Raw genomic sequence first — 14,312 nt, forward strand, 5'->3', positions numbered from 1 at the left:
TGTTTACACTTCATGGTTGGAATCTTTTGCAAAGAGAGCACATTCACGCGTAACCCTAAAATAAAAAAGGCAAAACCCAAGAATGCAAAGCACAAGGAGAACAAGGGGAGGTTATGAAGTTAAAAGAAACTGAAGATTGAAGGGAGGGCAGGGGAAGGGGGAAAAATAACCAAGAGAGATTATGTAAAGGTGCCAATTTCCAATGATGAATGTCATTATATTGTATACCTAAAATGTACGATAAAATAAATTTTTTTTAAAAAGCAACTAAAAATAAAGCATAAGGCATACCTTGCCACGTACATGTCCGCACCAAGTTCATGCGCAAGGGGCTGTTCACTACCTGGTGACGGAAAACGAGGAGGGGATGGAAAAGGAAAGCCAACTTGGAGGCATCGTACGTCGTATGTGTCCATGCACGCACAGAAGAGCACACCGGTCACAGTGGTGGGACAAGTTTTGAGTGGGTGCGATTCTTTGCGGGAGGTTTTATGTTCTCTTGGCTTCTCTGCATGTTCCTTCTTTTTAAAAAGGTAATGCATTAAAAAAAAAAAAAGATAATACATGTGTATGGACTGCAATTTTAAGAGCACAGGAAGATTCTCGGTGACGTGTCTCTTCGGCCCCTTCCGCCTCTGAGCCCCGAGGACCCCCGCCGGAAGGCGCTGCGCTGCTACTTCCGTCGGCGCCGGAGGACGGTCTCCGAACACTTGCAGGTTCCGGCGCCGACGGTCCCTCACGCTTACAGCTCCGGCGGACCGTTCTCCCCGCACTCACTGGGCCCGTCGCCACAGGGAGTCCGCACCCGGTGAGACAGCGACCCAGAGGCTGAAACGCACGCGGTACGGGAGCGCCCCGGAACCAGTGGCAAGACGCCCGTTTTCCGCTCCAGAGGGGACGCTTCTGCAGGGACTTCCGGGACGTGGCCTGTCGGGAGCGGAAGTGCCGTGTGGCGGGCGCTGTGCGGTGGGCACCCGGAGACGCCAGGCGGCTGAGTTCTGGGGCGTGGGCTGCCCCCCAGGCGCGCGGCCATGAACCTGGAGCGGCTTCGGAAGCGTGTGCGGCAGTACCTGGACCAAGTGCGGGGCAGCGGGGCTGGAAGGCGGGGCGGCGGGCCTGGGTGGAAGGCGGCTGGGCGCAGCGAGGGAGATAAGCTGCAGTCAGGCCATAGAACTTGGCTGGCCCCGGAACGTTTCAAGTTTTAGTTGTGATTTTTATTTGGCTGAATTCATGTGAATAAGAATATATACAAGCTTATCTCAAGTCATTGGTTAAAAAAAATTCCTATTAACGACATGGGACCCCTTACACTATTCTGGAGGGGGCAGCAAGACGGTTTAAGACTGGAATAGCATCAATGTGATGTCTTTTCGTTTTTGTTTTTTGTTTTAAATTATTTGCATTCCTAGTAAATTGCAAACGAAGAGGGGAGGGCAAAGCCATGTTCTTTCTATTCCGAGTGTTCCAAACTGAGTACTAAGTGATGTCGCCCAGGATTTGCACCATGCTGGGCGGCTGTGTTGTTTACCAGTCATTGAGTTAAAGGTTTTCTTACCATTTTTTCTTTGGCACTGGAATATAGAGGAATAACATGGGCCTGGTTTCCTCCTGGGGCATCTTTGAGCAGATTTGCAGCTGGTCTGTAGGCATCCATCCTACCGCCTTGTGGCTTGCACCCAGGGGAACTGAGGCAAAGATTGTAAAAAGACCAAGATACATGAAGCAGGGACTAAAGCTAGCCATGACAAACTTGTGAGTGGCTTTTTAGTGTCAGCTTTTTGTTTATTCGTATGTTAACAGCTTTCGGAATGGATCTTTATAAATGTTGGCATAGGAAGTGGTAATGACTAGATTTTAAATTACCTATTTTCGGAAGGTACTGATAAATTTTTTGCAGTGTATTTTTTTTAAGACTGCCTTCATGAATTGTATATGTAAAAATATTACAATAATGTTCTCATTGTACAATTAAATTAAAACTCATCCTAGCCAGGCTATAAGATAGAGATGTGATTGACAGACACTACACATAAAAACTTACTGCATCGAGATGTTACTATATGGCATTTTAATAATAGTGGACATTGTTCATAACTGTGGGAGCAACAGGACAATCACTCCTTGTTCATTTTTGTGTGTGTGCAGCAACAGTATCAAAGTGCTTTGTTTTGGGCAGACAAAGTAGCTTCGCTCTCTCATGGTAAGTGGTAAATGGTAATTTTTTTCTAATTAAGCTTTAAAACTCTATTTCACCTTGCACCTCTGACCATGTGTAATTTTTCCCTCCAGAGGAGCCCCAGGATGTTTATTGGTTGGCTCAGTGTCTTTATCTGACAGCACAGTATCACAGAGCAGCCCATGCACTTCGGTCCCGAAAATTGGACAAAGTAAGCCCATTATTTGCATGAGTTTCAGAGCTTTCAATCCTGTTTAAAAATTATCAGACTATCACCAGATGGGGTCCAAGGAGGTCCCCCACAGAGGAGAAGATGACCATAATTCACTTCATCCATGGAGTAGGTTGTAGGATCACTGACTTTTGTCACAGAAAAAAATTTTCAAGATGCTTCAGTGAGAGCTTTATTAGGCAGGATTTTAAAAGTTCATATTCAGAGAGAATAGAGTGTGGGCCCTCAAGAGAGAGGCATATTCTGGTCTGGAGTTAGGTATATAAGGTAGTATTGGGGAGGTGTTACTAAGATAAATGATCTAGGATGTGTATTCCTACTATCAGGTTACCCACTTGGTCGAGCTATGTTAGAATGTAAACCATTTTCATGTGTTTTAAAGTTGAGATATGCTGCCCCCTAATATTTCTGGGAGGAAGTGTAATTTATAGATGAAAAGTGCAAGCCCAATTTACAGGCTTATTGTACCTTTAAGACCCTTAGGAATTTGGTTTGGTTTGTTTTGGTTTGTTTGTTTTGAGTTTCTTGAAAGAGAAAAGGAGGGCTGGAGTAATTTTTGTGTCCTGAAGCTGCAGCTTTTTTAAAAGTACATGTATAAAATTATACTCCTTGTTTCCTTTCTACCTATCTTTATTGCTTCTGTCCTACTTCAAGATTAGTATTTTATGTGTGTGTTCTATTTATGTCAAACTTACTTAAAAGAATTCATTTCTTCTTGAACGTGAAGAGAAAATTTCATATTCTTAGCTTCAGTCACCTTGTTTTCCCTCCCTCTATACCCCAATTAGTCACTTAAGTTCTGAAAATTCTGTTTTGGAAAAAGAAAATTCTGTTTTGGTTATTGTTCTTTATGGCATGGGGGTTTGAGATGGGGTTCCAGTATATTGCCCAAGCTGGTCTCAAACTTTTGGGATCAAGTAGTCTTTATGCTCCAGCCTCCTGAGTGGTAGGACTACAGATACATGGCACTGTCCCCAGCTTAAAAATTAATTTTTTTTTATGTAGCTCTGAAGTTGTGAGTTCTGGGGTTGTGAGTGTTCCTTGCCATTTCTTTCCATCACCTTGCCATTCACACAAGGAGGCCTTCAGTCTGTCTGTTCTGTTGGAGCCCATTGTCTTGTCTCTTCTCCAGTAACATTTTCTTCCTTCCCACCTTCCCTGTGTCCAGTCTGCAAACTATCGTAGGGATGAAGCAAACTAAAACACAGTTCTGAGTATTTCACTCACAAATTCATTGTGATTCCTGTCTACTTACAGTGTAAAATCAGATGCATTCATGGATACCTGAGGTTTACCACTGTCAGGGCATTTACCAGATACTTTAGGTTCCTTTCAAGCCTGGGACATGCCACATGTACTGTATGTAGTCTCCTCTCCACTGCCTGACGAGTTCTTCACTTAACTCTCCCCTGCAGAGATTTCCTTCTTCAGTCAGATAGTGCTTTTTATGCCTGCCTTTCATGACTCCCCTGCTGTAACATCCTGAGGGAGATCCTCACTCATTTTTTAATTCTGTGTGCCAGGTAAACTAGTGAGTCATGGTGAAATGGGGTAAGAAGACTGCGATTTTTTAAAATCCAAGGGTAATATCCACCACCTGCCTTGCAAGCAGTTTGATCCCCAATACCAAAAAGAAAACAAGAGTAAAAGGAAAAATTATAAAAACAGCTCTCTACATTTTATGCTTATGATTTTCTTTAAAGTGAAGATGCATATTATTTTGACCACTTTTTAAACAATCTCTTTCCTAGTTGTATGAAGCGTGTCGGTACCTTGCAGCCAGATGTCATGTAAGTTGCCCAGTTCCATTTATTTGGTGGAAGCTTGATTATGTGAGTGTTATCCATTCCTCAGGTATGTGTGAGAGTTTTGGTGATGAGCTTGGCAGGTTAGTATAGTATTACATGAGGAAATCTTCTTTTCTTTAGTTTGTTTGCTATAAAATACTGATTGATCTGAAGAAAATTGTATTTTAGATTTAGGTAATGGATATAATGTTAATTACCCTTTTAATATCTAGAAGTCATGGATGATGAGTATTTATTTTCTACGTAGTATGCTGCAAAAGAGTATCAGCAGGCTCTTGATATTCTTGATATGGAGGAACCAATCAACAAAAGACTATTTGAAAAATACCTGAAGGATGAAAGCAGCTTGAAAGACTCCTCCAGTGACTGGGAAATGTCACAGTCCTCAGTGAGTCATTTTTTTTTTTTGGTACCGGGGATCGAACTTGGGTCCTTGCGCTTGCGCAGCAGGTGGGGAAACCACTGAGCTAAATCCCCGGCCCAGTGAGTCATATTGTTAGCATGCTTCAGTAACAGCAGTAGAGAATGCCCATGTTACATGGCAAAAATAAATTACCTTTTAAACTTGAGTGTTATGTTTTAATATAGCATCTCCTTAATAATTGTAACTGCTTGTTTCTGGACACGTTTTAACTCAGTTATGTGTTTCTTAGATTCAGGGTCTAGAATGTAAATCTAGCCCATATCTTGTTGTTAATGGTGATAAGTGAGTTGAGATAGTCATAGCTCCAGGCCTTACCAAGTTCTATAAGTAAAATAGTATTTTTACAAGTAAGGAAAGGAAACTAAGGCCAAGACAATTTAAATCATTGTCCAAGGTCATACTTAAGTGGAAGGGCTAGAATTTGAACTCAGTTCTGTGGCTCCAGCAGGCCATTCTCCTGACCTCTGATCACAGGCTCCCTTGCTCCTGACCTTTGACCACAGGTCACTAGTACTCAGGCCTCTCTCATGGGTCTGTGCCCCATACTCTTTGTCCTACACATGCACCTCTACTATCTCTAAATCATTGCTTTTTGGAGGCAAAAGAAGTAATGCATCTGGTAGCCATAGGATGTACATTAGCTATAAAGACTCATTGGAATAAGAGCCTGGGGAAGATAGCCTAAAGAATTGCTTTGCTTTCATGTCTGTGTTAATTCATACTATGCTTTGATAGTTGAGATGAACCAGATCCTTGTAGACATAGTAAATACATAGTAGCGTTTGATCAAAATTAAGTTTAAAAGTTCAGACTTAGTATGTGACTCCTCTAATTTTTCCAACAGATAAAGAGTTCTATTTGTCTTCTACGAGGGAAAATCTATGATGCTCTAGATAACCGAACCCTAGCTACCTACAGTTATAAAGAGGCTTTAAAGCTTGATGTCTACTGTTTTGAAGCATTTGATCTTTTAACATCACATCACATGTTGACAGCACAAGAAGGTTTGAAAACTCAGGTGTTTTTATGTTTAGCACACTCAGTATTGTTTGGACTTTTTCTTTGAGGTTGTACAGTCAAGAGTAACCTGTAGGTTTGAATAGACCTACTACCTTTCTTGTCTTCAAATAGAAAGCATAGTGCAAAACTCAATATCATGCAGTGCCTTTTGCTCCCATAATCTTTAGTGATTATAGGGTCATGAGATCATCTTTTTGAGAAGGAGTTGGAGGTAGTATAAACCAAGATTTCAATATCAGATTCAGTGATTCTCAACATGGCTGTACTTTGAATCCCTGAGGAGCTTTGTCAGTGTAGCTGGGTATGGTGGCATGCCTGTAATCCTAGCACTGGGGAGGCTGAGCCAGGAGGATCACCACAAGTTCAAGGCCAACATGGCCCACATAGTGAGTTCAAGGTCAGTCTGAGCTACATAGCAGGACCTTGTCTCAAAAAAACAATAGACAGTAGTATATACTTACAGTCTCAGCTACTCAAGAGACAGGAAGATCACAAGTTCAAGGCCAATCTGGACACTGTAGCAAGAACCTTTCTCAGTAGTGGAAGGGGTAAGGATGTACAAGGCACAATCAGTGGTAGAGCATTTGGCTAGTATCCGTGAGAAGCTGGGTTTAGTCCCCAGCACGCCCCACCTCCCACGCCAACCTCCACACACAAAATCAGTGTCCAAGTCCCAACTTCCAGCCAGTCTAAAGTCTCTGAGGTAGGGTGCTGACATCAGATGGTTTAAAGCTCCCAGTTGAGCCTGACATACCACAGGGACAGAGCTGCTGATGTGTGTTGGTGGTGATGCAAGGTGTTTAATTATAAGATCAGGAAGAAAATTGGATTGCTGTGGTAATTTGATTCAAACATTTCAGCATAGCACAGTAGTTCTTGATCATTGGGGTCATTTGCAATGCCTGAGATGGGGTGTATAATTTGAGGGCAGGGAGATGGTCAGAGATTGCTACTGGCATGTAGCAGGTAGAGGCCAGAGACCCTGCTGGTCACTTTGCAGTTCGTGGTCCACACAGCATCAGTGATGTTCACACCTGTGGGCCTCTGTCTGGCTGATGACAGGAACTTCCCGGAGGCCTCCTTCAGGTGATTTGAGTCTCTGAGGTCTGCAGACCACTAATGTGAGCTTTCTCTAGCACTGTTTGTTTTGAGTTGAGTTGATTTACTTACACCAACTGTACAAGGATATTTTTAATTGCTGACTTTTTTTTCCCCAAGAAATATTTTGACATTCTTTTTTTGTTGTTGTTTGTTTCTCATCTTTTTTAAGAAAAAGAACTTCTTGAGTCACTACCTCTTAGCAAGCTCTGTACTGAAGAACAGGAATTACTACGTTTTCTGTTTGAGAACAAATTAAAAAAGGTAAGCAGAAACTCAGCATTTGCTTTATATAAATATCTCATTTATTCCATTAAATTTTGCCTTTATTTCTTTATTAAATTTTTTTAAATGAGAGATTTTATTAACCAGGCACACTTGCAAGAATAGATTATTTTAAATCCCTATGATTCCTAAAAAAGCTTCTGAAAGAGTTTCCATCTTCTCAAGAAATCCTTATACTAAAAGATTGAATTATCAAATAAGTGGGATGGGGTTGTGTGAAAATCAGAAGTTTTCCTCCTGCTTCCTGAGCTTCTGTGTGAAATATTTCTTACCGTGGAATTCTGTGATGAAACTGAGACAAGGTTAAACTGAATGAGGGGAGCACCAGTGAAACTTGAAATTTAAAGGTTGTCAAGGACTCATGTGTTCTGTCTATGTGTGTTAACCACCGGGTCGAACATAGATTGAGTCTGCCTTTGGATATGTTGCTGCTCATTGAGTTTATGTTTAAATTTCTCTGTGTTTCAGTATAATAAGCCTAGTGAAACTGTCATCCCTGAGTCTGTAGATGGCTTGCAAGAGAATCTGGATGTGGTAGTATCGTTAGCTGAAAGACATTATTATAACTGTGATTTTAAGATGTGCTACAAGCTTACATCTGCGTACGTATATCCTGCCATTTTTGTGTGGTAACATGGGGTTCAGACCACACCTGTGCAATTAATTCATAGACATGTTCTCTGAGTAATCTTGAAGTAGTTGGTGATAGTTTAAGTTACTTCTACCATTTACAGAGAACCAAACAGGTTGCTGTCTTATGAAAGCTGTTTACAGGCACAAGTTATGTGTAGGTGTATTATGGTAACTGGGAAGAGAGATAACATGTCCGTGTTGATAATTTTGATAGTTTGAAAACAGCATTTTAGCAGTAGTTTTATAAAGTTCTTTGTTTATTAGAGACTGGACTGAGGATGTAACTCAGAATAATTACCTACTGGTGGCACACATGAGACCCTGGGTTTGATCCTCCCCAGCACCACACACACAAAAAAAGTAGAAACTAATATGCCCATCTAGCATACTCTCAGCTAAACTGTCTCTTCTACACACAAGCTTTCCAGGGTATCTTATCAGACTTGTCCTTTAGCTAAATTAGATATTCTATGTTTTTGTGAATAGTTATGATGAGTGCTGTCACATACTGTTTTCAGGCTAGTAAGCTGTTTTACTTTAACTTTCAGAGTAATGGAAAAAGATCCTTTCCATGCAAATTGTTTACCTGTACACATAGGAACGCTTGTGGAGCTGAATAAAGCAAATGGTAAGAATTTTCTTTTTAATTAAAATACTTCAGACAGGAAATTCCGTAACTCTTGAAACTTTGTCTCACAAATCATGGACAGTTGAGACTGAAGTGACAGCATGGTGGAGCCCTGTGACAGAAGTAAGGATTGGGGAAGAAAGGGTTAATGGAGTGATCAAAGCCTGCTTTGCCTTCCTGACAGAACAATGCATATCTGGGCCCCTGCTTCCTCTTTCTTTTTTTTTTTTTTGTTATCCTGTATTGAACTCAGATCCTTTTGCTTTTGGGGAAGGCAGTGGAACCACTGAGCTAAATCCCTGGCCCTCCTCTTTTTATCAAATGTAATTTGTGGTTTAGAGTGTTGGGTGTGGATTTTGACTTTTTCCTCCTTTGTTTTTGTAAATTCCTTAAGAAAATGCATATAGCAGGAGTCAGTAACTACAATATTTACAAATAGGAAGAGAGCAGATTGTTTGGGTTTCTACATTTTAATATTTCAGAAACATTTAGCTGTGTTTGGGCCAGTATTTGCCCTTAAATCTTATAAAACTGAACAGTGAACTCTTATCAGGATGCTAGAAAATTCATAACTACTCCAGCTCCAAACTCCTGGTGCTCTCTGGCATGTGGACCAGTAGCATTGCATCTCCTGGAAACTGCTTGGAGATGCAGTGTATCCAGCTGCCCCAGACTACTGCATCTTGGAGTGTGCATGTATTATATACTGTCACAAAATGCTAGGACTTAACACATATTTCTCAAGAAGAAATTCAGTGTCTGATCATCTTGAAAGTTTTGGTGACCAGTTTGGTTGCGGGTGGCTAAGATGGTCTATCCTGGGTATATATCATAAGGCTGTAGATTTCTAAGTTGGGAGCTTTGCAGGAACCTCTGCCACACCCAAAGTGCTTTGTCCAGGGGATCCATTCCCTTGTGGTCTGCCATGTGCCCTTCATTCAGTTTTCTGTTCACTTAGCAAGTGCTCAGTGCCTCCTGTGGATCTGGAGAGGGTGTATCTGTCAGATGGGATTTTTATACTTTATGAGCTAAGTGGGAAGGGAGATATGAGGTTGTTGCTTTGAAAACAGGTTTTGTTTTGCTGGAAGGGTTGAAACTAGGGAGAGGGTCCAATCTTAAATTGTATTTCATATGAATAATTGAATTCTTTTTTTCTTTTACTGTAATATAGAGCTTTTCTATCTTTCTCACAAACTGGTGGATTTATATCCTAGTAATCCTGTAAGTAATATAAATCTCTTTTTTCTCACTTGAACTTTAAGAAAATAAAAACTAGGGCCAGGGATTTAGTTTAGTGGTGCCGCTGCCTGCCTCACAAGCACAAGGTCCTGAGTTAGATCCCAGGTACCAAAAACAAAAAAAGAAAGAAAATACTTAACTAGTACTGTATTTAGACACTAGATTATATTTAATTTCAAGCAAATAGTGTTTTAAAGTAGCAGGACACAATGTCTTTTAGTGTTTAAGATATTAGAAGGCAGCATTACTTCTTTATTCCATGAAGGTGTTTTAAAATTAGATAGTAGTAGTAACTTAAACTAGAAACGTTTATTTTCTGATTAGAGAAGTATTCATGCTTATCATTTTAAGCTATTCATCATACAAAATATAAAGTACTGACAGTGACAGACACACTCTACCATTTGTAAGGAATTAATCATGATGGCTTTCTCACATCGCAAGTGTAAGACCACATACTGAGTTGTATGTACTGATTGAATCAGTGTGTCTTCCAGCCTGCTGTGGGTCAGAATGTAGATCTAGGAATGGAAAACAGAATTAGTAGCTGTACCCTCAAGGCAGAACCCAAAAATCTAGGTCTAAGTGTCAGGCCAAACAAGGATTTGCCTCTAGCCCACTGTGAAACCACTGCAGAAGAGGCTTGCCAAAAGTCAGAGCCCAGCAGAGCAAGGGAGAGCTGTGGCCAGGCCGAGATGCACAGGTATTCATGGGTGCCTGTCTGGTAGCCACCTTGGGAAAGAGTCGAGTATCTCTTCTCATCTAGCCTCTGAGTAGGTTGTCGCAGAAAGAGTTTTAATTCAGACTAAAATATATGACTTGGGAACATCTGATGTACCCTCTATCTAGCTTGTTAGATTTTCCAGTTCAAATTTAAGCATATTGGTCATGGTAAATATTGAACTTTTTAGGTGTCTTGGTTTGCAGTGGGATGTTATTATCTCATGGTTGGTCATAAAAATGAACATGCCAGAAGATATCTCAGGTATGAATTTGTTTTTCTTCCTCCATAGGGAACCTATAGGAAGGGATTTCTTGCTCAAATATCTCAGTGCACCCAAAATAAGATACTTTTTAAATAGTGTAAAAGAATAAGTGTTTTCTGTGACAGATTTGGTTCAGTTACCTGTGTGCCTTGCTCTTCATAAGATGCCATAAGGGGAGATTAATCAGTGGTATGCACCTCATTCTAAAGGAGTGTAGATGTTTTTTGTTTTACTCATAAATGAGAATAAATAGGAAACAAAAAAATATATTTTGAAAGATTCTGTTCTTTTACAAAGATATGATTAACCTTTACATTTAGGGCTTTTGCTAATAGTTGTAAAATTACATAGAACTTTACATGATGTTAAGGCTACTGAATGTGACTATAAAACAATCCTTGGCAGAGTACATAGGTTCCTGTAAGAACCCGCGGTGGTTTTACATTAAGGAAAGTCATGCCATTCAGTCAAGCTACTTAACCGCTGTTTTGCAAGTGTAGAGAAATGTCTAGGATATGAAGAATTAAGTACTTAAAGACTTTAAATGCAGTAATACCTGTGCTAATAAAAGAGAAAATGGTTTATAAGGGTAAAAGGATGAACCCTGGAGTCAGATTTGAATTCTTATCCAAGTCCTTTAATTTACCAGCTATAATTCTTTGAGAAGGTTAATTTCTCTGACTCTCTCCTTTAAAAATGAAGGTGATATAGTACTTGTATCCCAGAATTGTTAGAAGAGTTGATGACACAAAAGGGCCTTAATCCCAGAAAGGAAATAAGAAGACCTCTGTAGTTGGTTGTGTGTTCAGCACTTTAGAAAAGCTTGTGAGTAGGAAAATGATTAGTATTGTAGCCATGCTTTTGAACTGTGCTCCTTTTAGTCTGTGATTCAGTGGACTCTACCTGAAACATGGAACCTTTGGATGAAAGCTGAGAAAATAAAATGCTAGGAAGAAGAAGAGCACCTTTTATGTTTTTCATATTTTGTGCTATATTCTCTGTAATCCTTGTTGTGTATTAGCCATTAGTGTCTACTGATTGAAGCTTAATTATATGTAGTCTAATCTGGGGAACTAGGATGACTGTCCTACCACCACCCTTTGAATGTCTCTTATCTCTTAAGCCTTGGTATGCTTGTCTTTAATATGTACTTAATTTATTTTGCAAGTTGTTAGGATGAGATCATAAGGCACCCAACCTGATGCCTGGCACAGAGCAGCCATCAATAAGTGGCTGTTGCTACCACCACTGGTTGTTGCCTGCTCAGATAAATAATAATTTGTGAGTTTATGCAGAATGTTAATGGGTTCACTCTAGTACCGAAAAAGGTGTAGACCTCTCCTAAAGTTTATTAAAATGTTGCTTGTATTGCTAAGTATTTAGTTCATATGCATTAACACAGATGTTATATTAGTGTTTAATGTGTTAACAGTTCATTTATTGAGCTAATGTTATTAATAAATGTGTTTGAAGCCATCTGCTTATATAAAATTAACAGTTTAAGAGTAAATATATTACTTGAAGGAATGCTTTTGTTTTAGCAAAGCTACCACACTGGAGAAGACCTACGGACCTGCTTGGATAGCCTATGGGCATTCGTTTGCTGTTGAGAGTGAGCATGACCAGGCCATGGCTGCCTACTTCACAGCAGCACAGCTAATGAAAGGGTATGACAGAGCAAACTGAGTGAATGCATAAGAGGGTTCAGTTTTTGGTTGTTTGGTTTTTTCTCCTCTAAGAGAATGAAATGAAAGTACTGTTACTGTCATTTGGTTGCTAAACTAAACAAAACCATTCTACTTACTTAAAATAACTATGAAAATGGAGGGAGAAAGAAGTTGAGTTGAATTTTTCTCAGTGCAGAAGGAGCTATGGAATTATGCCCAAGGGAAGAGATGAGATAACTGTACCCTGAGAGTATAATTCTTTGATGAGTAGATTTGTACCAGATTCTTTGGCTTCGTATTGGTTATTCATTACAGAATTCTTTTATGTGGATAAATCCCACTGACTAATGACTCCATCCCTGTGGGGGTGTTGGGAATGTGATGGTCCCTGGGGTTTGACTGCATTTGAGCTGCCTGCACTTGGCTCTTCCACTCAGTGCTGTGTGATCTTAGGAAAATTACTTATCCTTTTGAAAAATAGGGATAATAGTATAACTTACTGGTTTATTGTGAGGAGTATTCAGTAATACCAATTAAAGACTTTGAACAGTGTCTTACACATAAAAGGTACTCAATAAAATTTAGCTACTCTTATTTACTGGTAGAATTTAGGGGTAGTGCCAAATATTTATCTGTCTTGAATTTCATCTTATTAGGTTGATCTGCCTTTTCCTACTGTCAGACTCTTTGGCATTCAATTCTGCATGCAAATTATTTATCAAATCAGCTTTTTATAGTCATTAGCTTTGATAGGTATGTCTCATATCTAGCTAGTCATCTGTGGAAATACTGGGAAGGACATGACTTACTGTGTTAGTCAGCTTGAGTTGCCATAACAAAATATCACACAGTAGGTAATTTAAACAACAAAAAATTTATTTTCTTATGGCTGTGGAAGGCTGGAAGTTCAAGGTCAAGGTGCTAGCAGCTCCTGGCTTGCAGGTGGCAGCTTCTCATTGTGTCTTCTCATAGCAGAGAACACTGGGTCTTCCTTCTACAAAGACCCTCGCTATTCGAGTAAGGGCCTACTCAGGACCTCGTGTAACTTTTACCACCCTTCACAGGCCCTGTCTCCAAATACAATCACAGTGGGGGTTAGGCTTAATGCATGAATTTGAGAAGGCCCTATTCATTCATTCCAGAGCACTAACCGTGCTTCTGGAAATCATCTTCTGTGTTGCAATTATTCAGCACATTGTTGATCACATAAATGGCCTTCATGCTTAGTCCAGGCTCTCCATCCTGTTTGCAAAGATGTACGAGACCTTCTCCAGTCTGCAGAAGCTCAGGCCTGCTGTCTGCCTATTTCCATTATCAACTTGATAAATTAGCAGCAAAAAATTTTCAGTAATTTATTATGAGTTTTTTTCTTAGGAATACATGCTAAGGCATGGTATCTTTTGATACTCTGGGTGCTAGAAATAGTAGTTACTAGTAAGTTCCTAGCTAGCAATCAAAGTCAGTATCTAGTGTTTTCCAGTCTTAACAAACTTTGTTGTTAAATTCTCACATCAAGATAAGCACTAAATTTCATTTCCCCATCAGAACAGCCTTATATTCTTTTATTTATTTATTTTTGGTACTGGGAATCGAACTCGGGACCTTGCGCTTGCGCAGCAGGCAGCGAAACCACTGAGCTAAATCCCCGACCCTATATTCTTTTAATTTTCCTGTTTAGGTAACTAACTCTTTAAAATTAGATAAATATTTTTAAGTTTCCTTTATGATTTTTTTTCTTTGAACTATTTAAGAATATGTTTAATTTCCACAAGTTTGTGACTTTCCTATGTTTACTTGTAGTTTTGATTTCTCACTCGATTCTCTTGTGGCTGGAGAACATGAGCTCCTTGTAGGACCTCAGTTCTTTACTATAAGCTCGCATAGGGCCTGTTTCAGAGATTGCTTCATACACACTTAGGAACTGCCGATATAGGGTGCAGTGTTCTGTAGACCTCTATTAAGTTTCATCTTCTGAGTGTCACTGAAGCCTCCATTTCCTTCTTGCTCTTCTACCCAGTTTCTCTGTCCTTTATTGCAAGTGAAGCATTGAAATTTCAGCTCTTATTGTCTGTTTCTTCCTCTATTCTGGCAATTCTTGCTTCATGTTTTCTGAACC

At 39.9% G+C, this 14,312-nt stretch overlaps 1 protein-coding gene across 6 annotated transcripts in view; it reads left to right on the forward strand.

Moving 5' to 3' along the window:
* Positions 1-912: 912 nt before the first annotated feature.
* Positions 913-14,312, forward strand: part of Cdc16 (cell division cycle 16) — a 34,868-nt gene continuing 21,468 nt past the window's right edge. For 2 of the 6 annotated variants that reach the window (XR_001184330.3, XR_001184331.3), the window contains exons 1-12: positions 920-1,079; positions 2,146-2,200; positions 2,290-2,387; positions 4,160-4,198; positions 4,464-4,604; positions 5,485-5,644; positions 6,931-7,022; positions 7,512-7,645; positions 8,225-8,304; positions 9,476-9,525; positions 10,455-10,528; positions 12,071-12,196. Coding sequence is in view for 3 of the 6 variants with exons in the window: in XM_004858477.4 (XP_004858534.1) it covers positions 1,032-1,079; positions 2,146-2,200; positions 2,290-2,387; positions 4,160-4,198; positions 4,464-4,604; positions 5,485-5,644; positions 6,931-7,022; positions 7,512-7,645; positions 8,225-8,304; positions 9,476-9,525; positions 10,455-10,528; positions 12,071-12,196 (1,097 nt within the window). In the remaining 3 variants the exon portion in view is untranslated. The other 4 variants (XM_004858477.4, XR_002387381.2, XM_087193191.1 and 1 more) reach the window with 4 other exon arrangements.

This window comes from Heterocephalus glaber, unplaced genomic scaffold (genome assembly GCF_053883595.1).
Source record: "Heterocephalus glaber isolate CG9 unplaced genomic scaffold, H.glaber_assembly_v1.0 deba00001579, whole genome shotgun sequence".
NCBI classification, from domain to species: Eukaryota; Metazoa; Chordata; class Mammalia; order Rodentia; family Bathyergidae; genus Heterocephalus; species Heterocephalus glaber.